Genomic DNA, 27,757 nt, shown 5'->3' with positions numbered 1-27,757 from the left:
AAAATAAATAAGGAAACACAAGCTTTAAATGATACATTAAACAAGATGGACTTAATTGATATTTATAGGACACTCCATCCAAAAACAACAGAATACACATTTTTCTCAAGTGCTCATGGAACATTCTCCAGGATAGATCATATCTTGGGTCACAAATCAAGCCTTGGTAAATTTAAGAAAACTGAAATTGTATCAAGTATCTTTTCCGACCACACGCCATGAGACTAGATATCAATTACAGGAAAAGATCTTTAAAAAATACAAACACATGGAGGCTAAACAATACACTACTTAATAATGAAGTGATCACTGAAGAAATCAAAGAGGAAATAAAAAAATACCTAGAAACAAATGACAATGGAGACACAACGACCCAAAACCTATGGGATGCAGCAAAAGCAGTTCTAAGGGGGAAGTTTATAGCAATACAAGCCCACCTTAAGAAGCAGGAAACATCTCGAATAAACAACCTAACCTTGCACCTCAAGCAATTAGAGAAAGAAGAACAAAAAACCCCAAAGCTAGCAGAAGGAAAGAAATCATAAAATCAGATCAGAAATAAATGAAAAAGAAATGAAGGAAACAATAGCAAAGATCAATAAAACTAAGAGCTGGTTCTTTGAGAAGATAAACAAAATAGATAAACCACTAGCCAGACTCATCAAGAAAAAAAGGGAGAAGACTCAAATCAATAGAATTAGAAATGAAAAAGGAGAAGTAACAACTGACACTGCAGAAATAAAAAAAATCATGAGAGATTACTACAAGCAACTCTATGCCAATAAAATGGACAATCTGGAAGAAATGGACAAATTCTTAGAAATGCACAACCTGCCAAGACTGAATCAGGAAGAAATAGAAAATATGAACAGACCAATCACAAGCACTGAAATTGAAACTGTGATTAAAAACCTTCCAACAAACAAAAGCCCAGGACCAGATGGCTTCACAGGTGAATTCTATCAAACGTTTAGAGAAGAGCTAACACCTATCCTTCTCAAACTCTTCCAAAATATAGTAGAGGGAGGAACACTCCCAAATTCCTTCTACGAAGCCACCATCACCTTGATACCAAAACCAGACAAGGATGTCACAAAGAAAGAAAACTACAGGCCAATATCACTGATGAACATAGATGCAAAAATCCTCAACAAAATACTAGCAAACAGAATCCAACAGCACATTAAAAGGATCATACACCATGATCAAGTGGGGTTTATTCCAGGAATGCAAGGATTCTTCAATATACGCAAATCTATCAATGTGATAAACTATATTAACAAATTGAAGGAGAAAAACCATATGATCATCTCAATAGATGCAGAGAAGCTTTCGACAAAATTCAACACCCATTTATGATAAAAACCCTCCAGAAAGTAGGCATAGAGGGAACTTTCCTAAACATAATAAAAGCCATATATGACAAGCCCACAGCAAACATCATCCTCAATGGTGAAAAACTGAAAGCATTTCCACTAAGATCAGGAACAAGACAAGGTTGCCCACTCTCACCACTCTTATTCAACATAGTTTTGGAAGTTTTAGCCACAGCAATCAGAGAAGAAAAGGAAATAAAAGGAATCCAAATCGGAAAAGAAGAAGTAAAGCTGTCACTGTTTGCAGATGACATGATACTATACATAGAGAATCCTAAGACGCTACCAGAAAACTACTAGAGCTAATCAATGAATTTGGTAAAGTAGCAGGATACAAAATTAATGCACAGAAATCTCTGGCATTCCTATATACTAATGATGAAAAATCTGAAAGTGAAATCAAGAAAACACTCCATTTACCATTGCAACAAAAAGAATAAAATATCTAGGAATAAACCTACCTAAGGATACGAAAGACCTGTATGCAGAAAATTATAAGACACTGATGAAAGAAATTAAAGATGATACAAATAGATGGAGAGATATACCATGTTCTTGGATGGGAAGAATCAACATTGTGAAAATGACTCTACTACCCAAAGCAATCTACAGATTCAATGCAATCCCTATCAAACTACCACTGGCATTTTTCACAGAACTAGAACAAAAAATTTCGCAATTTGTATGGAAACACAAAAGACCCCGAATAGCCAAAGCAATCTTGAGAACGAAAAAAGGAGCTGGAGGAATAAGGCTCCCTGACTTCAGACTATATTACAAAGCAACAGTAATCAAGACAGTATGGTACTGGCACAAAAACAGAAAGATAGATCAGTGGAACAGGATAGAAAGCCCAGAGATAAACCCACGCACATATGGACACCTTATCTTTGATAAAGGAGGCAGGAATGTACAGTGGAGAAAGGACAGCCTCTTCAATAAATGGTGCTGGGAAAACTGGACAGGTACATGTAAAAGTATGAGATTAGATCACTCCCTAACACCATACACAAAAATAAGCTCAAAATGGATTAAAGACCTAAATGTAAGGCCAGAAACTATCAAACTCTTAGAAGAAAACATAGGAAGAAACACTCTATGACATAAATCACAGCAAGATCCTTTCTGACCCACCTCCTAGAGTAATGGAAATAAAAACAAAAATAAACAAATGGGACCTAATGAAACTTCAAAGCTTTTGCACAGCAAGGAAACCATAACCAAGACCAAAAGACAACCCTCAGAATGGGAGAAAACATTTGCAAATGAAGCAACTGACAAAGGATTAATCTCCAAAATTTACAAGCAGCTCATGCAGCTCAATAACAAAAAACAAACAACCCCATCCAAAAATGGGCAGAAGACCTAAATAGACATTTCTCCAAAGGAGATATACAGAATGCCAACAAACACATGAAAGAATGCTCAACATCATTAATCATTAGAGAAATGCAAATCAAAACTACAATGAGATATCATCTCACACCAGTCAGAATGGCCATCATCAAAAAATCTAGAAACAATAAATGCTGGAGAGGGTGTGGAGAAAAGGGGACACTCTTGCACTGCTGGTGGGAATGTGAATTGGTTCAGCCACTGTGGAGAACAGTATGGAGGTTCCTTAAAAAACTACAAATAGAATTACCATATGACCCAGCAATCCCACTACTTGGCATATACCCTGAGAAAACCAAATTCAAAGAGAGTCATGTACCAAAATGTTCATTGCAGCTCTATTTACAATAGCCAGGACATGGAAACAACCTAAGCGCCCATCATCGGATGAATGGATAAAGAAGATGTGGCACATATACACAATGGAATATTACTCAGCCTTAAAAAGAAATGAAATTGAGCTATTTGTAATGAGATGGATAGACCTAGAATCTGTCATACAGAGTGAAGTAAGTCAGAAAGAAAAAGACAAATACCGTATGCTAACACATATATATGGAATTTAAGGGAAAAAATGTCATGAAAAACCTTGGGGTAAGATAGGAATAAAGACGCAGACCTACTGGAGAACGGACTTAAGGATATGGGGAGGGGGAAGGGTGAGTTTTGACAGGGCGAGAGAGAGTCATGGACATATACACACTAACAAACGTAGTAAGGTAGATAGCTGGGGGGAAGCAGCCGCAAGGCACAGGGATATTAGCTCGGTGCTTTGTGACAGCCTGGAAGGGTGGGATGGGGAGAGTGGGAGGGAGGGAGACGCAAGAGGGAAGACATATGGGAACATATGTATATGTATAGCTGATTCACTTTGTTGTAAAGCAGAAACTAACACACCATTGTAAAGCAATTATACCCCAATAAAGATATTAAAAAAAAAAAAAAAAAAAAAAAAAAAACACATACGGGATTTTCACCTCTCCAGACGATATTTTCATGATCAAACTAAAATAATAATAATAAAAGAATCTGATGAAGTCTCTAAGGTGACTACCTAATAACTTGAAGAATTAAGTTGGATTTTAACTTTTGGAGACAATTTTAGGAAATAGACTCGAGTTGCTTCCAATTCTGGCAGCATTTTTAGATATATCCTAAGTAATTTTTTTTCAAAATACTTTTTAGTTACATAAATTTGTTTGTAACATCACAACAATACAGAATATATACACTGAAAATCAATTTCTACCTCCTTCCTATAATCCCAAACTTGTGAGGTAACCAATGTTATGAGTTTAATGTGCATTTTTTTAATACTTTTTTCTAGGCTTACATAACATATTTACATATTCACATTTTTTTTTAACTCTCCAATGATATACTGTGTATACTGCAACTTACTTTCTTCTCTTAACAGTGTATCATGGGCATTCCAATTAATACACTTAAATGTATGTAATTTTTTTCCATTAGTTATTATTATAAAATACAGATGTGCCAAAATATATTCAACCCCACCCGTATCAACTGATATTACAGATTGTCTGGTACTGCAATACTCATGCTTGTAATTGTATTTTTAGGCTCTAGTGTTTGCTTCTCTAATATTCATGTTGCATACTTATATGTATGACTTATAAAAGATACACTTGAATATCTCAAGGGAGGGTGGGAGGGAGGGAGACGCAAGAGGGAAGAGACATGGGAACATATGTATAACTGATTCACTTTGTTATAAAGCAGAAACTAACACACCATTGTAAAGCAATTATACTCTAATAAAGATGTAAAAGAAAAAAAGATACATTTGAATATCTCAAAAGGCTATAGACATGTGAGAATTACAAATACTGTGTTATAGTGTTTATTTCCCTATAGTCTTAACTATCACTAAATGATATTCAACTTAAAATTTTTCTTCATTCAGATATTATACATCATTTTTGTTTTAATGTGTATTTTTATGATTACAAGTGTAGCTGGGCAATTTTTTTTTTGAGTTTTTTTTAAATTAATTTATTTATTTTTGGCTGCGTTGGGTCTTCGTTGCTGCGTGTGGGCTTCCCCTAGTTGCAGAGAGTGGGGGTTACTCTGCTTTGCAGTGTGTGGGCTTCTCATTGCGGTGGCTTCTCTTGTTGTGGAGCATGGACTCTAGGCATAAGAGCTTCAGTAGCTGTGGCACGTGAGCTCAGCAGTTGTGGCTCGCGGGCTCTAGAGCGCAGGCTCAGTAGTTGCGGTGCACGGGCTTAGTTGCTCCAAGGCATGTGGGATCTTCCCGGACCAGCGCTCGACCCCTGTCCCTTGCATTGGCAGGCGGATTCTTAACCGCTGCGCCACCAGGGAAGCCCCGTAGCTGGGCAACTTTGTACATCTCTTGGCCAACTTAGTCTTGCTCTTTTTGAACTTCCTGCTTCTATCTTTTTGCTCATATTTTCTTGGGTTATTTACCTTTTCTTATTAACTTGTAGAATTTTGAGTATTAGGAATGTGTGTGGGGCGGTGTGGCAAAAGAACATGAGTTGCAAATGAGTTCACTAACTATTTTCTTTTGGCTTGATTTATGTTCCATTCATCATAAAAATTTAAGACTTTTGTTAAATGTGTTCATTTTTCCATAACTTTCCACTAAAAAAATATTTTCCTACGTTTTTATAACTTTCATTTCTAAAATTAAGATTTTAAAAATTCATCTGGAATTAATTTTTACATGTACTGTGAGATACAACTCTAACTTTATTTTTGTCCAAAATGGATAGCCAAGTCGTATTTGTTGAACTGTCTACCCTTCCCCAGAGAACTTGAAGTGCCATATTTACCATTTACTAAGTAACCATATGCACTTGGAACTGTTTCTCGATACTCTGTTTCATTTCACTGGCTTATTTTTTTTAATTTCAGAAGACAGGAAAAGATGGAGTATGTCTCTATTTTTTAAAGCTAACTTTTCTCTAATACCAAATGAAAAAAGAAAACTAGAGCCAAAATTTCACTCATGAATATAAATGCAAAAATTTGAAAAAATTAGCAATTCTGATGTAGTAAAATATTAAGGTAATAGTACAACTTGAACAAGAAAGTTTATACCAGAAACACAAGTATGCATTCATAGGACAGCAACCTATTAATTTTATTACAGTGATAAATTCAAGAAAAAAGCTATTATGTCAATAGGCTGAATATGAATTTCACAACATAGGGTAGCCAGTCTTTATAAGCACTGTGGAGACCAAGGAAGGCCCTTCTTAAACATGATAAAGACCAAGAAAGACCCTTCTTAGACCGTTCTTTTGTACTTGAAACTGTCATAAAACACCAAATCAAGAATAAGACAATAGGCCTGATGTTAGCATTATTATTCAATATTGTTTTAGAGTTATTAGATAATAAACAATATACTTATTAGAAAAAAGAAATTAAAAATTTTTTTGCAGATGATGTGACTACACACCTAAAAATTAAAAAAAAACTATTAAGATCAGAGAGTTTAGTAAGCTAGTTATCCATATTTGAAAATCAATAGCTTTTAAAAAATATCAGCAATGAACAATAAGAAATGGAAATGGGTTTTAAAAACTCTACTCACGTTTGCAACAAAACTATAAAATACATAGAAATAAACAACAACAAAGTTAAAGATCTTTATGAAGAAAGTGAAACATTTTAGTAAAGAACACATAAAAAGACCTAGTTAAATATTCCCTGTTAGGCATTCAATATCATAAACATTTCACATCTTACCTAAGTCAACACATATTTCCTGCAGGACTTTTGCAGACCTGGTCTCAATGATTCTGATTTGCTTGTGTAGAAAATGATTTACCAACTCTTTTTTTTTTCTTTCTTTTTTTAAACAGTGATGCCCTACTAGATATTAAGACTTCCTCTAAGGCGACTGTAAACAAAATATCATGGCACTGACGAAACATTTTTATCAGTAAATGTGAAACAGTATACTCAGATATCCTGATGTTATCTGAATTTGCACTTTTTTTTTTTAACCTTCTTAGGAGATGGTGTAATTCAATGTGAACTTTGAGCAAATAAATATGAAATGATAGAATTGGGGGGAAAAAAAGGCAAATCTATGGTAAAGATGATCTGGATTGAATAGTCCAAAATAAAATATGTATGATTAATCAGATTAGGATCAGTATGTACACTAATAAAGCTAGCTTCTACTCGCACAAATATGTTTAAGAGCTGAGAAAGGGTTTTGCTATTTTATGTAGCTTCATTTAAATCCTAATTGGGATATGCTACTTTCTCAGGATTAAAGACTGCATTTAGATCCCACTACTTTCAGTCTGACCTGTGCTGGGCTAAATGATATCATTGCATATTCTGTAAAGGAAGGACTGACTTCGTTTATTCATTCAATAGACATCTACTAAGTAGCTGTTAAGTGTGGGCCCAATCCCTGCCCCAAAGCCACCTGCAGTCTGGTTAGAAGAAGTAGCAGTTTTATAGGCCTCTCCTACACCAACTAAATGCAAGTAGATGCTACACCAACAGACTTTTATCAGTCCCTTTAAGCTGTCCACATGGTTTTCCCATTAACTATTTCTACAGTTAATACTTGAAAGAAATATCTCTCTTAAAATAGAAACTCTGTTATCCAAAATTCTCACATACTATGGCCTTTCCTACAACTCAATCTAAACAAGGAAAATAAAATCTTTTTGTTAAGAATACTCAAATAAGGACTAATCTCCAAAATATACAAGCAGCTCATGCAGCTCAATATCAAAAAACCAAACATCCCAATCCAAAAATGGGCAGAAGGCCTAAATAGACATTTCTCCAAAGAAGATATACAGATTGCCAACAAACACATGAAAGGATGCTCAACATCACTAATCATTAGAGAAATGCAAATCAAAGCTACAATGAGGTGTCACCTCACACCAGTCAGAATGGCCATCATCAAAAAATCTACGAACAATAAATGCTGGAGAAGGTGTGGATAAAAGGAAATCCTCTTGCACTGTTGGTGGGAATGTAAATTGATACAGCCACTATGGAGAACATTATGGAGGTTCCTTAAAAACCTAGAACTACCATATGACCCAGCAATCCCACTACTGGGCATATACCCTTAGAAAACCATAATTCAAAAAGAGTCACGTACCGCAAGGTTCATTGCAGCTCTTTTTACAATAGCCAGGACATGGAAGCAACCTAAGTGTCCATCGACAGATGAATGGATAAAGAAGATGTGGCACATATATACAATAGAATATTACTCAGCCATAAAAAGAAATGAAATTGAGTTATCTGTAGTGAGGTGGATGGATCTATATTCTGTCATACAGAGTGAAGTAAGTCAGAAAGAGAAAAACAAATACCATATGCTAACACATATATACGGAACCTAAAAAAAAAAGGTTCTGAAGAACCTAGGGGCAGGACGGGAATAAAGATGCAGATGTAGAGAATGGACTTGAGGACACGGGGAGGGGGAAGGGTAAGCTGGGACGAAGTGAGAGAGTAGCATTGACATATATACACTATCAAATATAAAATAAATAGCTAGTGGGAAGCAGCCGCATAGCACAGGGAGATCAGCTGGGTGCTTTGTGTCCACCTAGAGGGGTGGGATAGGGAGGGTGGGAGGGAGATGCAAGAGGGAAGAGATATGGGGATATATGTATACATATAGTTGATTCACTTTGTTATACAGCAGAAACTAACACAACACTGTAAAGCAATTATACTCCAAAAAAGATGTTAAAAAAGAAAAGAACTAAATGGGGAGAAGCAAAGCTTTATAAAATAAAGGAGTGGAAGCATTGCATTTACCTCTCTCACCAGTAAATTTTCTGCTTTGTGCTCTGCATCTTCGGGTACTGTTGAGTACAATGTTCGTATGTCCCAAGGAACTGTGGCAGTCTGAGAGGAACAAGGAAAAGAAATTAAGCCTTCCGTCTTAAAGCACTGGGCAGACCACTATACCAAAGGCACAATAAAGAAGTGTATGAGATCTTAGCATTTAAGGATAAGAGAAGATAGAGAAACGTCCATAGTTCTTACCAATTTAATCTCTAGGAGGGAAGATTCAAACCTCTTTGGATTACCACCACTGGCATTACAGTTAGTTCCCCCTGCTCCATGGTTTCAGTTACACATGGTTAACCAGGGTCGAAAAATATTAAGTGGAAACTTCCAGAAATAAACAATTTATAAGTTTGAAATTGTGTGCTGTTCTGAATAGCATGATGATATCTCAAGCCGTCACACTCTGTCCCCACCATCCCATCTCATCGACATCTTCAGGGCTCCACGATCCAGGATGACCCTCCTTCTGATGTATTGTCAGAAAGTTAATAAGTAGTAGCCTAATACTATGTCACTACATCGTTCAACTCACTTCACCTCATCACCTAGGCCATTTATCATCTCACATCATCACAGGAAGAAAGGTGAGTACAGTATAATAAGATATTGTGATAGAGAAAGAGACCGCATTCACATCACTTTTATTACAGTATATTGTTATAATTGTTCTATCTTATTATTAGTTATCATTGTTAATCTTTTACTCTGCCTAATTTATAAATTAAACTTTATCATAGGTATGTGCGTATAAGAAAAAACAGTATGTATAGATAGAGTCTGGTACTGTCTGAAGTTTCAGGCATCCACTGGGGATCTTGGAATGTATCCCCGGTGGATAAGGGAGGATTACAACACTGTATTGCAAGTACTGTTTTATCTGTGAAGCTCATAATTTTAAGCTGTTTCCTTCCCTGCAGAACACAAAAATTTGGGCATCTGTATATTTTGACTAGTTTATTTATATTGGTATCTTTTTTGTTCTTAACGCTATTGATAAAATACATTTGAAATGAAAAAGAAAACCTACAAAATCTACATTATTTTAATCCTACTGTAAATAATCTCTTGAATATCCACAGAGTAAATTTAGCCCCTTTCAGAAGCCCTGTGTGTGTGTGTGTGTGTGTGTGTGTGTGTGTACCCACAATTATGGTGGGAGAGAAGAAAGGGTATTCAGTAAATCTGGACCTTGAAGAAAATAAGTCATGTTTTTAGTGTCTTTGTTTTCACTGAAATAAATAAAACATTTTCAACTTCAATGCTAAGCAAACAACTTTTTATTAAATGAATATACATTAACTAAAAATATAAAGAATCTCTTAATATAAGACATTTAAAACAGAATTCATAGATTGTTTCCCCTGTATATATCTTATGGGATGCCATAAATTGGTAGCTTTCCATTAACAGCTACCAGCTTCCTTTAGTCTGTACTCCTTGGGGATTACAAGGATGCTGGGATGATGAGTCTGTTAACATACATGGTACCAACAGTTGGGATCTTTTATTTTTCTAGACCAATTATTAAAACAGACGAGAGTCTTAAAACCCATCCTTACTTTTGGGAAGGAGAGGGGTCCAGGGAATTTAGTCTTCTGAGGTCACAGCTGCAGCTGCAGGCTCTGCCACCAAGGGCAGCATCGCTCTTTTTCTTCCAATCCTAGCCTCATATTTTCTTCAAATCCCCTTTTCTCTTCACTCTTGATATAAGCTCCTCGTGGGAAAGAAATTTGGTCTGTTTTGTTCATCGCTATAACCTCAGTGCCTGGTTGGGTGCTCAGTACTTACTTGTTGAGTGTGTTGAATGTGTGTGAGTATGTAAATGTGCATTCTGTGTATGCATGTGGTGTGTGGGTGGTGTGCGTCTGTGTGAGCTTGTGTGGTTGCATGTAGCGTGTAAGTATGTCTGTGTGAATGTGTGTGTGTGCCTGGTGTGTGAGTGTGATTATGCAGGAAGGTATGCTGTACTTGATAGCGTGTGTTTGTGTGCATGGTGAGTGTGTCTGTCATGTGTGAGCGTGTGTCTGTCATGTGTGAGCAATGTATATGTGCATGTGTGAGTGGGTGTGGTGGTATCTGTGTGTGGGGGCGTGCACGCATGTACGTGCATATTGGGAGGATGGGATTTGGACACTGAAACAGGAAGAATGTCATGTGACTCTAACAGGATCAGAGGACAAAAATAATGATCAGAGGACAAAAAAATAATAAGAAAACTGTAATCAAGATACATTATATGGCAAAAATAAATGCTCATCTTGAAACACAGATACAGAGCCCCTCGGTCAGTGCATCTGCCCCAGGATTTGACTGCAGTTTGTGTGAAGAGAGTCTGGAAGTGCTCGCGGGACATGGCTGTCGATTTAAGCCAAGTATAGATACACACACAGGGAACCATTACCTCCCACGTGAAGCGTGTTGGAGCCAGTTTAGGATTTATTATTATCTAGATTTTACGTTTTTGATTCCTTTTGAATTTCCTTTTGCTAGTTGCATCTTTTATGTTATTCACTCCGTTAGAAGATAAACAGTAAATAAACTCTGTTGAAAGGTTGGAGTAGAAGATGAAGATCCATGCCTAAATTGAGCTTTGGGGATTATTGCTGGATTTCAGTTGTCTGGGGATAACTTATTTCCTGTTTGGACAGATAATTTGCAGATACATAGTGTAACTTGATGCGTTTCCAGGGAACATTACATATTGTGATCTACTGGCAAGATTAAGGATTTTTTTCCTCCAATTGAAAAAATTTTCTATATTTCAGTCATTACTTTATAATAAAATTTTTATATAAAAAAGCAAAAGATTCCTCTTTTTCATTATCTACCACAGTTTATTGATTTCTTGCCTTTAAAAAAATAATAGCTGCTCTAAAATACTCTAAGTCTGATGGAGAGTAAAGGGGCCCAAAGTTTAGTTTCCTGTTTAGTTATACCATAAACCTGTCACCCCACTAAGATCAAGTACTCTGTGGTATAGTTTAATAGAGTGAATACTGAGCTGGTTTAAGAAGGTTTTTTTTTTTTTTTTTTTCTGGAAGGTGGGCTCAGGTTTCCAGTAATGATAATTACATGACTACCTGATTTGTGATGCCACAGAGTAAAGATTAGGGTCCCAAATACACAGGCTAATGCTCATATTCAATATATGAGATTGGAAGTTCCTTCAATTTGGGGTAATAAAAATTAATCATAGGTACAATGGTTATGTGTGATCCCTGATGACCTCTAGTTATGAGATGATGTTGATTCTTTGCTAAATAAGGCAGCTGGGGCTGAATCACCCTCATGTAACCATGTGATAAATCTGAAACAATATTTTACAACATGCACATCTAATACCTTGCACAGAGTACACAAATACAAGGAAAGGAATACATGTATAATAACATGCTATTAACCTCAGTTATAGTTTGTCATAATGCTGGAGAACTTGCGTGAAAAAGCTGAAGGGCTCCATACAATTTCAACTTTAAGAACTGTATTGCTTCTACTCATTTTTGATTCCTTTTGTTTTCATTTTTTAATTGAAGTATAGTTGATGTATAATATTACATAAGTTACAGGTGTATAGCATAGCAATTCACAATTTTTAAAGGTTCTATTCCATTCACAGTTACTACAAAATACTGGCTATATTCCCTGTGTTGTACTATATACATCCTTGTAGCTTATTTATTTTATACATAACAGTCTGTACCTCTTAACCCCCTAACCCCATCTTGATCATTTTAAATTTCTTTCATGTATCTCTGCTGAAGCAAAAATAAATCGATCTAATAGGAAAAAAGTATACAGAGTCATATTTGTTAAGTAAGGGAATCAACATGGTTACAAATAATTTCTTTTCTGAGAATTAGATACTTTCCGACCACTACAAATTGCCTTGGCCACAACAGACTTCCTGTTCTCTTTAATAAACCCTCTGGTCAACGATCAGTAGAGCTCAATAGCATGGGACGGATCTGAGACTGCACTGGAACTCAGCCGAGCTGCTCATCGGGTGGGAGAGTCTCATAAGGGCCTATTGTCCAGAGATTAGGCATTTGGAAATAAAAACTGTCCTTTTATTTATGAAATGAGGCATGCAGACCTGTGTTTGTAGTTTCAGGTCCATGACATTCAGACATCCTCCACGGCAGCCCTGACACTTTCTGATTCTTTCTACTCTGCAGTGGGTAGTCTTTGGGGCTTTGTCACAGCTACCATTCTGCTGGCTAAAATGACTACAGAAGACTTCATTCCAAGCACATAGGGGCCATTTCTCAATTGGCCAAAGGCCACTGTCAAAGTCTAAAAAAGAAGTTGCTTTTCCTATGTTGGAGCTGAGCAAAGCTCCCTCTGACGGTATTGTAGATCCCAGCTGCTTAAAAAAGAGGACAAAAAAGATGGTGTTTAGAGTAACCCATCAGTCTGAGCTTGAGAAGCCAACAAACCTCACAATAAGGGCTATTAACTAACACTTTGTGGTCAATTCCAACGTAAGCGTGTGTTTAAAAGTAATCTTCACCTAAACTTCTCAAATTAAAACACTGATACTGGTTTTTATCCTAGTAGAGCAGACACTTATACTACATTGGTTGCTTGAAAAACATTTTTTACCCCATTCAGAAGAGTATTGTGATTTTATTTTTTTTACATACATGAGAATTCACATGAATACTTTCATTGTGCTTTAAGGGAAAGGTCCTTCTTGTTTTGCTGGAGTTAAACTGTATGGGAAGTGCACGAAGAGTGAGCAGTTGCCCATAACTGGACCCTAGTCATCATCCAGCCAAGTCAAGCATGGTGATTCATCCATCATAGTATTTAAGTATATAATTAGGGAACTTTGGAGACCTGTTTCAAAACATTTTAGTCTTGGACAGGCAAACCACTGAGCAAGTCACTTCCCTTCTTTTTTCTGTGCTTCATTTTCCAGGCTCCAAAATGTGTCTCACCTCCTCCATGGTGGTAAGGATGAAACGTTTTACATATGGAAAAATGTGAGTATTAATAGAACACACTGTTCCAACAACAGGAATATACTTATTGCACCAAGGTCTCCCCTTGGCAAGGACTCAGAGGCTGTGGTCTGAGCTCACTCTCCAGGGAGGTACGGCGAAGAAGCCTGCTCCGTGTGAGGCCTGCAGATATGCCCTCATGAGCAGCAACAGGCCTAAGACGTGAGCCAACCCACCGCAGCCAAGCCGCCAGGGCACCTTTTCCCGTGGCTGCGGGCATTCTTTCTTCCACGCTGGGCTCAGGCCTGCACATACCTTGCCGTGCTCCTACTCTCAGAAAACCCTTTTCTTTCCTTGTTCTTTCCTAATCTCAGGTTTGACCAAGATGCCACCTTCTTTTGAAAACCTTCTCTAATTCATCCAACATACATCTTCTCAGAATTATATCGTTTACTGTCTGTATTACCCATGAAGCCTGCAGCTTAACTGTAGAATATTGTAGAACCCAAAGCCCTGCAAGTGATTAATTCAGCCAGTCATTTTACGTGTGTGTACTTTTGTATGCAAGCAAGCCACATTAAATCTGCTTTGGTGATAAAATATAACTATACATGAAATGTTTTGCCATGTTTTTTTGTATTTTTCTTTTCTTTTTTTTTTTTTTTCGGTATGCGGGCCTCTCACTTCTGTGGCCTCTCCCGTCGCGGAGCACAGGCTCTGGACGCGCAGGCTCAGCGGCCATGGCTCACGGGCCCAGCTGCTCCACGGCACGTGGGATCTTCCCGGACCGGGGCACGAACCCGCGTCTCCCGCATCGGCAGGCGGACTCTCCACCACTGCGCCGCCAGGGAAGCCCTTTGCCATGTTTTTTATTGTGTCTCTGGTATACTTTGTTATCTCTTTTAAAGAATGAAGTACTTGAATGCAGACATGTGTCTTTATGATTTTTTTGGTATCCTGTCTCTCTGACCACCTACATGATCCCTACCTTAATGCTTAGAACAATCCTTTTTTAAAAATATAGCACTGTTATTGAAATATAATTGACATGCCATAAAATTCACCCTTTTAGAGAGAGTTCAGTGGTTTTAAGTCTATGCAATCACCATCACTATTTAATTTTAGAACATCTTCATCACCCCCAAAAGAAACCCCATATCCACTAGAAGTTACTTTCCTTTCTCCCTTCTCCCCAGCCCTAGGCAACTTTAATCAGCTTTCTGTCTCTATGGATTTGCCTATTGTGAACATTTCATGTAAATGGAATCATACCATGGGTACACTTTTGGGACTGGCCTCTTTCACTTAGCATAATGTTTTCAAGGCTCACCCATGTTGTCAGTACTTCATTCCTTTTTATGGCTGAATAATATTCCACTGCATGAACATACGATATTTTGTTTATCCACTCTTCAGTTAATGGACATCTGGCTTGTTTCCACTTTGGATTATGAATAATGAGGCTATGAATATTCACACAGAAGTCTTAATGTGGACATATATTCCTAGCACAATCAAGTCCAGAGCATTCTCCACATCTTCTTACCGAATTGAAGTAAGCTCTCTAGAATCCCTTCTCTGCAATACTGTAATGGTACCACTCACTGTGGGATGCAGGGAGTTAACATCTTCCCCAAGTCATGCACCTTATTTTTCTAAGAAGCAGCTGGCTCAGAGCACGCTGTTTAGACAGAAACTCCAAGAGCAAAAGTCAAGGTGCTTATGTTTGATTTCTGTCATCACAGTTACTCTACATCCTTGAACATGAGCCTTTCCAAATCTCAGCTTCATTAGCTTGTAAACGAGAGGGATATTATAACTAAGAATAACCTAGTTTGAGAAAGACCCTTCCTTAGCTTTTAAACTGCAGTCACAGCGTTCTTGCATGAACACCAAGAGCCATTTAAAGTCTGCTTTTCAGGCTAAGAAGTCAAGGATTAAAAAGAGGTTGACATTCTTATAGAATGTTAGGCTGTGTCTCAGTAAGAGATGCAAGAAGAAAAAAATAAACGATCACGGCCTTCCTGCTTTTCCATTTAAAAGATATTAAGGTCTTTCTGCTTCCTCTCACAAAATGACCCATGTGGTTGAGCCTGGAAGTCCCCACATACCAGTTGCTTTTTATAGCTAAAAACATGCTATGAAAGAATAACTGTTAAGAAAGCCCAGTTCCCGAAGTCTTGTTAATAAGCCATGAAAATTGCAGGATGCATTGGAGAGCCCTGAGACTCTACTTCTGAACTACTGGTATGAAGAAAGGACTTGAGAAGATTATGTTGACTCTCTCGACAGGCTACTTCAGATGTGCAACGTAGACCTTTGACTTCGAAGATGCCACTGGCCAGCACTGAAAGTCTAACCTTCCAAGCGGAAGTACTGTTTCTTGTTCATGTTGGTGTCCTTGCTGTCTACAGCAAGTAGCTCACAGAAGGTGGGCCAGGAAACTGAGTGGAAATAGAGCAGTTTGACAGGGGTGGGCAGTATGGAAATACAGGTGATCAGGTGGCCTTTCCACAGTGTCAGTATTGCTTTTGGACCTCTGAACTTTCTTCTTTAAGGTTTTTACATCTCCCAGAAATGATGCCACTTTAGGATTTCTGTATCTTTCTCTCAGCAAGAAACTCATTTCTGCCTTTCTCAAGTTTTGTTCTGCTATTTTGTATCAGTTTCTCCTTCGACTGAGACACTCCCCAATATGATTCACTGTGTCCTTGAAACTGTTTTTTTTTTTTTTTTTTGCAGTACGCGGGCCTCTCACGGTTGTGGCCTCTCTCCCGTTGCGGAGCACAGGCTCCAGACGCGCAGGCTCAGCGGCCATGGCTCAGCGGCCCAGCTGCTCCGCGGCATGTGGGATCTTCCCGGACCGGGGCACGAACCCCTGTCCCCTGCATTGGCAGGTGGACTCTCAACCACTGCGCCACCAGGGAAGCCCCGAAACTGTTGTTTTTTAAAGTAGATCTTTATTGGAGTATAATTGCTTCACAATACTGTGTTAGTTTCTGTTGTACACCAAAGTGAATCAGCCATATGTATACACATGTCCCCATATCCCCTCCCTCGTGAGCCTCCCTCCCACCATCCCTATCCTACCCCTCCAGGTCATCGCAAAGCACCAAGCTGATCTCCCTGTGCAAACTGTTCTTTAGCTCTTGTTTTCCTTTCTTACTCTCCTTGCCTATTTCGTGAAGCCACAATCTGGTGACTAAGTTCTTTATTTTTTGGTCTTAAGTTTCTATTACTACCAGCTTCAAAAAGAAAGATGAGAAAAACAAGAGCAGCAAATACAATTACTGAAGGAGTGCATGTTTTTGAAATGAATGAGTTAATAAATGCATCTAGACGGCTTATTCCAAGTAATCATTACGATGCAAGCAGTACAGAAGATCACACTGCTTTTTCCCAGAACCCACGCACCAGAGGAAGAGTTTCTACCTCGTGGGCCAAGAAAGAGGAAAATGCTTCTACTTTGGTTTCTTAATCTGGAAGAAGACGATTTCAATTCAATGTTCAACAATCTTTATTGAATGCCCATGAGCCAGACGTTGTGTTGGGTACTTAAAATACAGATATGAATTGATTTCTCCCTTGCCTAGTAACAGAAAACAAGTGAATAAGTACAGGCTGCTACAGGGAGGAAATTAGCCTTTGTTGATAGCAGCTAAGTGCCAGTCACTGTATCGGATGGAACGAGCCTCTGGGGAAAGGGATCCCGAACTTAGCGCTGGTTTTTTAAGGTGATGTGTTAAGTTGAGTCAAAGAGGAAAGTATCATATTAACGATCTCAAGAAAAACCAATGACTTCATTCTCTTTATTCTCAAATTTCATTTCAGAATAGCCTTTTTGGTTCCTAAAGGTACTCAAAGTTATATTCTAAAATAATAACATACATGTGTCTGAAAGACAGCTCGTGAAATAGATATTCATTTTCCACCTGCTTGGTGCCGAGCGCCGTTCTAGTTGCTGCGGGGTCTTACCATGATCAAGGCAGGGACACCCTTGTCCTGCTTGGGGTTACTCACTGATGGTGAGACAGCGAAAAAGCAAACCAAGATCTTCCTTGGTAGTGGTAAGTATTATAAAGAGAAGCAAACAGGGGGATGTGATAGAGTAACACAGGGTGGAGGTGGGGTAATGCAGGTTGGAAGTCAGAGATGGTTCTTTGAAGAGGTAGCGGTTGAACTGAATCATGAATGGAAGACACGAACCAGCTGTGTGAGGGGTGTAAAGGCCCCATGGAGGGGGCGGGCTGGGCCAATGCAGGGAACACAAAGAACGCTAGGTATCTGTGTAGTGACCAAGGGGAACGGGGCTATAGGAGAAAACGGCTCAGAGATTATCAGGAGCCAGGTGAGAAGCTGGATTTGACTCTAAAGGCGATGCAAAACCACTGGAAAGTTTTAACTAGAGGCGTGGCATTATCTGACTTGTATTTCCAAAAGCTTCCATTGAATAAATCAATCAAGGCAAAGAAGGATGCAGAGAGACCGGTTAAAGACCACTTCTGGGGATCCAGGCAAAAAAGGATGATGAAGGCTTGGGCCAGCAGTGTGAATGGAATACTGTCTTGGTAAAAAGTAATCTCCTTTAAGGGGTACAGAGGACCAGATGAAGACTTTGTTTCTTGTTATTTCTTAACCATAAGCATTCTTAATCAATTTTAGTTTTCATCCTTATTAGGGCACACACTCCTTAAACACAGGGCTTTTGTTTTTCTTGTCAGTCTCTCTTGTCTAGAAAGTGCTACTCTATATTCAGCGCCTTGTGGGTGCTGAATAAATACTGATTAAACAAACCAAATAATGAATCATGTCTACTGCAAGCGTGGGTGCTTGGTAACACGGAAACACAGAAGTGAGCTAGATTCTCCCATCCGTAGGGCACAACTGGGAAGGACATTGGAGGGAGAGTGGAGAGTTTGGGGCCGCTCCCCTTCTTCCATCCTGAGATGCTTTGGGATTGGAGTGGCCACTCAATTACTACCTCTCATTGGGTGACTGGGGGCTGTGCACACATATCCCAGAGCATCCTTACTCATTGCTCGAGGATGGGCCTGGGAAACGATACCCTAGCCAGATGAACAGAAGCCTTGCTGTTGGCGAGCAACACCCCTGAAATGTGATGCAGGCTGTGGATGGAGCAGACTGTGGCAGAAGGCATTTAAAGAAGGGCTTTACTCCACATGGAGGGAGAGGAAGCCCCCCCAAAACGAGCATGGTTGTACTGTATAGCGGGGATCCCCAAATTTCTTCTGTAAAGGGTCAGATAGTAAATCTTTTAGGGCCCTCTCTCCCTGCTGCAATTACTGCACCTCTGTTGTAACTCTGCAGCTGCATCATGAAAGCAGCCATGGGCAACAGGTGAATGAATGGGTGTCATTGGGTTCAAATAAAACTTTATTTATGGATACCAAAATCTGAATTTCATATAATTTTGATGGGTTATAAAATATTCTTTTTTTCCCTTCAACTATTTAATCAATTCTATGAAGAAAATCAAACAGGGTAGTGTTTAAAAAACGTAAAAACCATTCTTAGTTCACGGGACATACGAAATTAGGTAACAGGTCACCCATGAGCCATTGTTTGTCAACCCTTCCTCTGTAGAGTAGGAAAGCAGGAAACCAATTCATCTGAAAGTTGTTCAAAAACTGGCAACTTTACGTGGTAATAATATTCAATACTATCCTTTAGTTTGTCAAAATATCATTTCATGGAAATGAAAATTTAGCTGTTTGTCTAACACAATATTTTCTGATGATAGGGTGGCATGAAACGTCTCTTGAGGACCTGCCAATTGGGAGCTACGCTCCCAGCTGGTTCCCAGCTTCTTCTACACCCTGTTATGTGCTCTCCATGCAGAGGCCAGATGAGCTTTTAATAACATGCACCAGGTCACTCGTCCCCCTTCTTGAAACACTCCAGTGACTCGCCACTTGCCTTTCGAATAAGATGCAAATGTCTTACCTTGTCCTTGCCTGACCTCAACTCTGACCACCCTGGCTGTCCACCCAGACCTCTCCTGGGCCTTCGGAGCAGCTTCCTGCGGCCCCAAACCCTCCTTCCTTCCCCAGGCTTTAGCAGGGTTGGTCTTCTTTGGGAATTCAGAGCTCAGCTCAAATGTCAGCTTGTCAGAGGTGCCCTCGATCAACCAGTCCGGCTCAGTTCTTCCCTCGTTACTTCTATTACTCCGCCCCGTTCATTCTTCATAGAACTGGTCTTTATCTGAATTATCTTGCTAATTAATTTATTTACTTATTTTTTTTTTTTGCCTGATTCCTCCCACCAGAAGGTAAGCTTCATTAAAACAAGGATATTTCTGTCTAATCACTGCTGTCTCCCCATTCTGAGATATTTTAATACCTAACATTCGGTATTATGCCTTATATATTTGTTGAATGAATAAAGGAAGGACATCGTGTGAGGGGTGATAGAATGTTACGTTCAGAATTGTGCTAGCATTTTACCCCAGCTGAGGATGAGGGTGACTGTGTATGACAGGGTAGGGGGTTGGGTTGGGGTGGAAGACCATGGCCTTGAGAAATGGGCAAGGACCAGATCATGGAGAAGCCCTAGGGAAATACTACAGTGTTTGCCCTTTGTTTTGAAGGCAATGGGGGTGGCCACAGATGGGTCTTAAGCAAGGCCAAGATAAAAGGATTCAGTGTATTTATTGGAATGTTTACATTGGGAAAATAACAAAGCACTTATTATATGCTCTGTTTACACCATTAAGGATAGCAAAGGACACAGAGTAATCAGACCAGTCTTAGCTTAAATGTGTGTGGAAAGATGCCAAAAAATGAATTCAAATTCAGTACAAATGTTACATTGCATCTACATGCCTCCATTCTCTTCTTGAGCTGGGGGAACTAGGAGTAGCTTTTGACAGTATTTCTGAGTAACAGAGCTAGAAGAAAAGGGGCTCCAAGTGTCAAGTTGTTTGTGTGTGTGCTGTTTGACAGAAAGAGACTGTTTCAAGGTTTACCCTCGTCTGAAAGAAAATAAGGATGCAGAACTAAAAAATAAAACGTGGTTCAACTTTGTGCTTGCAGTTCAGGCCCCGTGGCCCCGTCCCACCACGGAAACAAGATTTCTGTCCAAGATAAGCCTCTTTTAAAGTGTGTCAAATGCTCAAGCGAGAGACATTTAAAAGTCTGAAAAACAGATGGGAAGAGTTTCTTTTTTCCTGTCTACAAATCTGTCTCCTTTCTTTCCATCATTCTCAGTACTTGGAACAGAAAACTGTTGACTTCCACACACCTCTTTTTTATTAATTCAAGGAGAAAGGTGAAAAAAATGAACCTTTAGAAACCAGAAGCCAGATCTGCCCCCGAGATAAGAGAAGGAATGGAAGTTGGAGGCTGTTTGAGGAAGTGGAAGCCCTGGGGCCCCAGCAACTCGTCAGAGGTTTCCACAGACAGTGGCTATGCCACAGGTTACCTCAGAGCTGCTTTTTCATCTGCTTTAAGAAGAACCGAGGGGCAGGACAGCAATAAAGACGCAGACGCAGAGAATGGACTTGAGGACACGGGGAGGGGAGAAGGGTAAGCTGGGACGAAGTGAGAGAGTGGCATGGACATATATACACTACCAAATGTAAAATAGACAGCTAGTGAGAAGTAGCTGCGTAGCACAGGGAGATCAGCTCGGTGCTTTGTGACCAAGAGGGGTGGGATAGGGCGGGGGGGGAGACGCAAGAGGGAGGGGGTAATAGGGATATGTGTATACGCATAGCCGATGCACTTTGTTATACAGCAGAAACTAATACAACATTGTAAAGCAATTATACTCCAATAAAGATGTTAAAACAAAAGAAAGAAATTATATCCAACCACACACACACACACAAAAAAGATGTTCATTTTTGTGATGTCTGAGACTACCTTTCTCTTACAAAAAAAGGAAAGGTTACCATCTGCCCATTGAGATCTCTGTTTATATAGATATTCACTAACAAATTAAACATGCGTCAGATGACCACAGATGGAATGCTTGGGACACATGCGTGCTCATCATCCATAACTTTACTGTGCTTGTCTCCAAAATGAATTTCCTGTCCCTGCACCACCCTCTGGAGTGTTCTGTGTGCCAGTGCGCTTCATCCTAAACGGGACGCATCTCAGATCACAAATCCTTCCGTGAAGATGCGCTTGCCTACCTTTCCTTGCCCACAAGGCTAAACAAGGGACAACCACGATTAAGGGTGATTTTTAAGACCTACATCTTTTGTGCCCCCGCCTCTGCCTTTGGTTGGTTCCAGTTGCTTGGGAGCTTTCAGTTACAAATGGCCTAAGGGAGGAAGTGTTCTGTGAGGCTAGGTAAGTGGTTAGAAACCAAGATCCTGGCAGGGACACAAGTACCACCTGGAGCCAGGCAGCTCCCCATGCCCCTTCCATCCCGAGTGGCCACAGTATCACTGAGCCTCCAATCTTCCAACTTTAGAAGGCCCTTGGGCACTTTCTATTACTGGATATGCATTCCATCTGTGATGACGGTGATGTAGGGTGACCACAGGAAGAGGGCTGAGCTCCCCAAATCTATAAGGAAAGACAGCGACACAATTTGGGAGGATCTACTATCTCCTTGTGGGGCCCTCCTGAACTTAGATGGCTTGAAAAGACAACACTTACTGAAAAGTCGTCACTGGGGAAGAACAGGAGATCTCGAAGGGGATCATTCTGATAGGTCTTTTCAAGTTCTTCAATGACAGTTTCATAATCCAAAGGCTGGAGAAGCCTGGGCTTTTCTTGCTGTAGACAAAGAAAATATTGTATTAACCACTGAAATGGAGAATCTTGCTTTTTCTCAACATCTGGTTGGATTTCATTTCTTAGAATCACCAAAGCTCTGATATCGTGCAACCCTTCTAAGAGAGTCATGGAGACTCCAGGCATTTGGGGCAAAGCCACATAACTATTATTTCCAGATCTGAAATAATATGAGAAGATCTTGAAATACCTGACATCTCACTCAGTAATTTAAGCGCCAAGCCTCCAGTGCACATGGCGTTCAGCCTTGTCACATCCACAGAGTAGATGTTTATGTAAACCTGATCTTTGTTAATGTGGAGAAAGGCCTTCTCCTTACTTGCTATAGTATTATGATGATTATCATCAATTTTCGTGAATTAGATACTTCCTTGTGAGGTCTACTTGGGTCTATTTTAAGCCGTTGGCTCCCTGCTAGCAATCAAAGTAACACAGACTGTCTTCGTCGTCACTGAAACTTGGATCCTGTATCAGGATTAATTGCTTGGCTCTGAGCCTCTTTGCCGATAGAGAGAGAAGTTGGGTAATTCTTTAGTAGGATTGAACAACATAGTTAATACAGAAACAGTGTGGTGAAAATGGAAAAGAGTCTGAAAAAATAGCTAGATAATCTCACCACATTAAACTCCTAAAGCCAAGGGGAAAGACACCTCCCTCAAAGAAGCTGCCCGAGAGATATTTAAAATGCCAGTGGGAGAAAGGTGGTTGTTTCATTCTACAGTTGATATGTTTACGCCAAACTGTACAGAACTCACAATGTGAGAAAGATGGAGCCCAAAATAAATAATAAAATATTACTGAAGACCAGGTACACAGTCTAAGTTCCCTTAGCCCTTGGATGAAGCATTCATGCAGCCTAAATAAAAAAGGATCATTGTTTGGATTATTTTTGGGCTCCTGGAAGCTGGAGTGGTCAACGTGAAATCTGCATGCTAAAGTGATCTCATAAATGAAAAAAAAATATATTTTATTTTTCATGTTAATGACATCAGCAGACACTTTCCCACCAGCCCCACCCCTCCCCGCTCTGCAAAGCCCACAGATTTAGCTTCAACTTCTAAAGCCTTCTTTGGAAGATCTCTGCTGGTAAAGCTCCAGAAACTGTTACCAACATTTTAATAATTGCTAATGAGCTCCTCAAAGCAGCAGTCAATGTTTTTTTCCAACTATAAAAAACAAAACAAAACAAAATGTAACACGGTGGGCCAACAACATGGATTTCCATGTACTTTCTACACCGAAACAGAACAAAAACAAACCCATTTTACAAATGCTTGAGTAAACTGAGGATGATGAAAGGTGAATATCCTCTCTGGAAGGGCCCTTCAATGAAGATTGCTGATTTAGCAAATAAAAACACAGGACTTCACGCTTGGAGGAAAGAAGAAATTTAGTTGCCCAACATAATCCATTTAGTGAAAGCTGTGAGACATTCAGTATTTTCAAGTAGAAGATACAGAGACACTATGGCATGATGGGTAATTGAAAAAAAAGTCCTTCTTTCATCCTTTCCCTGCCTTTTGATATAATTATTCTATTTTAGACTTCTTTTAGGTTCCAATTCCCTATTTTCCCAGGCAAAAATTAATTCCAAGAAGCACAGATTGATAGCTCAAGAGGCAAATGCAGGCTGCAGACGTTTGTTTTGGCTCACTTATCTTAATGATTTTAGTTGGCTTTGAATGTCTTTGTGTAGTGGTATTTCACTCCAGGTCAGCAACAGACCTCAGTAGCCTATCACCTCTTACCCTGCAATGTCACATGTAAAAAACATTTTTTTTAACTTTTTATTTTATATCGGAGTGTAGTTGATTAACAATGTTGTGGTAGTTTCAGGTGTACAGCAAGGTGATTCAGTTATACATATAAATGTATCTATTCTTTTTCAAATTCTTTTCCCATTTAGGTTGTTACATAATACTGAACAGAGTTCCCTGTGCTATACAGTAGGTCCTTGCTGGTTATCCATTTTAAATATAGCAGTGTGTACAGGTCAATCCCAAACTCCCTAACTATCCCTTCCCCCCACCCTTCCTCTCCTGGTACCCGTAAGTTCATTCTCTAAGTCTGTGAGCCTGTTTCTGTTTTGTAAATAAGTTCATCTGTATCACGATGTCACATTTATAATATATTACCAGCTGCCCCAATAAGCCTTCAAGTCTGAAACACCTGGCTTATTCTGGAATCTCTTTTCCCCCCCTTAATATTGTGTTTGTGTATGAGACGTAGCGAATAAAACAGAATGCATTGCAAAACGGTCAGGAGGCTCTTATCTCTGCCATCGAGTTTGGTAAGCCCCATTTCCTGTTTCTTCAGCTCAAGTGTCTGATGTCCTTCTACCAACAGCTCATGATGTGATTACTAACACTGTCCCTTTTCTCTCCCTTCTTCACACCAACATGCATAGGAGTGTGGGAGTGTGGCTTAGTGTGCGTTGGGATTTATAGGTTTAACTACTGTCAGCAATCCCCTGACCCCTGACCAGCCTCCTCCCATGACTGGTGACTGTGTAATGAGGTGTGCATCCACCACAAAAACAGGAGTGCCCCTGTGGCCTCTGTCCTTCTGCACAGCCCCTTCCGGTGCCCCTCACCAGATCTCTGAGCCGGGTGGAGGGCTGTCCTGGCAATCATGCCCATTCCCACTCATCCTTCACTGCACCTGCCCCAGAATCTGGGCCTGGGCCAGAGGGGCAGGGGAAAGAGGAGGCATTAGTAGGAAAGAAAAAAAATAGCAAAAAATATGAACAGACTCAGCTTTGGGATTTCCGAACACAAAATAAATTATATATAAAATTATATCTCTACCACATGCGATGGAAAGACTTCGTTTGCTTTTCCCAAAGAAATAAAATGGAGAAAGCCTCAAAAAAAAAAAAAAAAAAAAAAAAGGCAAATGACATAAGGATGTTTTAGAAGGCCTTCTACAGTCTTGTTCTCGCTATCATTTTTTTTTTTTTTTTTTTTTTTGCAGTACGCGGGCCTCTCACCGTTGTGGCCTCTCCCGTTGCGGAGCACAGGCTCCGGACGCGCAGGCTCAGCGGCCATGGCTCACGGGCCCAGCCGCTCCGCGGCATGTGGCATCTTCCTGGACCGGGGCATGAACCCACGTCCTCTGCATTGGCAGGCGGATTGCCAACCACTGCGCCACCAGGGAAGCCCCTCACTGTCATTTTAATTTTATCTCCCATTAGTTGAAAACTTGAGCGTTAATAAACAACCGCAGGTCAAGACCTTCAAAGATCTTTCTATCTATTTATTTACTTACTTACTTGTTTATTTATTTATTTTTACTAGGGCCTAAACTCCACCTAAAATGAATCCCACATAAATTAGTACAATAGGAAAATCAGAGTTCACAAGTCACTGGTTATTAATAAAACCACAGGAAATCTAAATCCTAAACTCTCCTTGATACACACAATAAATGGCATAGCCTGTAAGCACCTGTTGGAAGGTATATTTTTAGTTATTCACTTCAGGCTCTGACATGCCAGCCAATTAACGAAGGAGGTTTACTAAGCCCTTCCTGTTTAAAATGCTGCACTGAGGTTATCTTGACTTGGGGCTGCAAAGCCTAGCAGATCTGCTTCATATCATTTATTAAGTTTTGACCTCTGGGGGATAAGTAAAATTCTATCTTTCCAGGGAATTTGTTACATAGTGTGCAACGTTCAAGATATTCAATGTTTCATAATTTGGGGAATATGAGGTTCATAAATAAAAATAATAGTGATATCTTCCACACTACCTAGAGCTTAGAATTTGGCAATGCTTGCCAAGGATGCTTTATGCATCTGTGATGGTGAGAATCCAGGCTATGCAACCAGTAGTCTTCTCTGGAGCAAGACAGCTGTCAGTTCCATGTTTTGGTCAAAGAGACAGATGTATACAAAGATGATGGGATCGGTTAATTTCTCACTGCTGCTCCTTACAGAGATTTTGAGTGAAACTGGGGACTGAGAAGCATTGATTTACAGCTTTACAACAGTTGGGTTGTCCCTCCTGAATTTAATGTGCCTCTTTCCTTTGGAAATGCACCAACTGGGATAAGGTATGTGCCAAGATTACCCTGAATTGGATTGGACTTTTATAGTGCTTTTTACTCTTACTCTTTTTCTCTCAAATGAGTAATGAATTTCATTAGCTGTTCTAAAATCACTCCAGGCATGGGAAAAGGCAACCACCAGTGCCCGTCATTATGTGGCAGGGCTGGTGCTGCACTGATGTGGGAATAGGGCTATTCTTTTGATATAGTATTAAGACATTTGTTTGATCTACTCCCCCAGATCCACAGCTCTCTTCCAATTCGACTTCACAGCAGAAGAATGGGCTCCTGTCACAAAAACAAATGCTTTCTTCCCCTCTCCTTATTCCACAACTTCTCATGGAACGCCAACACAAATCTAAGCCTTAGAATTGGTGAACCTGCCATCTTGGTAACAACCTGAGCTGCCAGGAGCTGTTTACTGGTACGAAACAAGCAGACTGTCCATGCTTTAGCTAAAGACTCTAATTTCAAGAACATGGTGTGCTACCACAAAGATCTGAATTATTTTCGTAATTATAATTCAAAAGCAAATGGATGTAGAAATGACACTGAAGATCTAAGCATTTGAAGTATGTAACACTGAAAAGAGTCAATGACTAAATGATCAACCTAGACATCTCCCCAGAATCTAAGAAATAACCTAGACCACGCAGCCTCGTTTTAGGGAAGTGTGATTATAGGTTTTCTATGTTGAGATGCAACAGAGAGTGTAATATGCACTCTAGAACCAGAATTCCTGGGCTCCTAGTCCTGGCATTGCCACTTACGGGCTATGGAACTTTGGGCATGTTAGAATCTCTGTGCCTTAGTTTCCCAATCTGTAAAATGGACATTTTAGTAGGAGTTAGATCATAGGACTGAATGAGGTAATATCTGTTATGCTCTTAGAACAACACTACCCATAGTACTCGTTACATAAGTGTTCAGTAGATAAAGGCTGTGAGTTTTAAATTTTCACTAGTCATGGATTTAAGGCACCTGTATTGTAAATTTAATGTGTACAGAGAGCAAATAATAGGTGCTCAACAAATATCTGTTGAGTAAATAAGTTTATATCCTTTCATCCGGGAATTCCTTTTCTGGGACTCTATTTTAAAGAAATAACCACACATATAATCCAAGAAGTATACAAGGATATCATTGCAATATTACCTTTGTAACAAGATGGAGAAAATACGTTCACTTTAATGCAAGAGGGCTAAGAAAGGCAGGCAGGCTGGTGGAGGCTATATCTAAAAGGTGAAGACACCAGAGTTGTTGTTCACAAAAAGCGATTTACATTTTCCAAGAATCGTATGTAGTGGAGAAAGGCTTAGTGCTTTAATGGGCTTTGGGAAGGATACTGAAAATAGGATAGGAGTTGGAAAAAAATCAGTGAAAAATTGTGTGG

General features: G+C 39.6%; 1 protein-coding gene across 6 annotated transcripts in view; it reads right to left on the bottom strand.

The window, feature by feature from the left end:
- DOCK10 (dedicator of cytokinesis 10) overlaps window positions 1-27,757 on the bottom strand; it is a 287,062-nt gene that overhangs the window by 139,554 nt on the left and 119,751 nt on the right. For all 6 annotated transcript variants that reach the window (XM_032637063.1, XM_032637065.1, XM_032637066.1 and 3 more), the window contains 2 exons: window positions 22,180-22,299; window positions 8,571-8,660 (listed from right to left, as the gene is read on the bottom strand). In XM_032637063.1, the coding sequence (XP_032492954.1) occupies window positions 8,571-8,660; window positions 22,180-22,299 (210 nt within the window). The remainder of the gene's footprint in view (window positions 1-8,570; window positions 8,661-22,179; window positions 22,300-27,757) is intronic.

This window comes from Phocoena sinus, chromosome 7, assembly GCF_008692025.1.
Source record: "Phocoena sinus isolate mPhoSin1 chromosome 7, mPhoSin1.pri, whole genome shotgun sequence".
NCBI classification, from domain to species: Eukaryota; Metazoa; Chordata; class Mammalia; order Artiodactyla; family Phocoenidae; genus Phocoena; species Phocoena sinus.
This window is presented reverse-complemented; position numbering and strand designations above follow the sequence as displayed.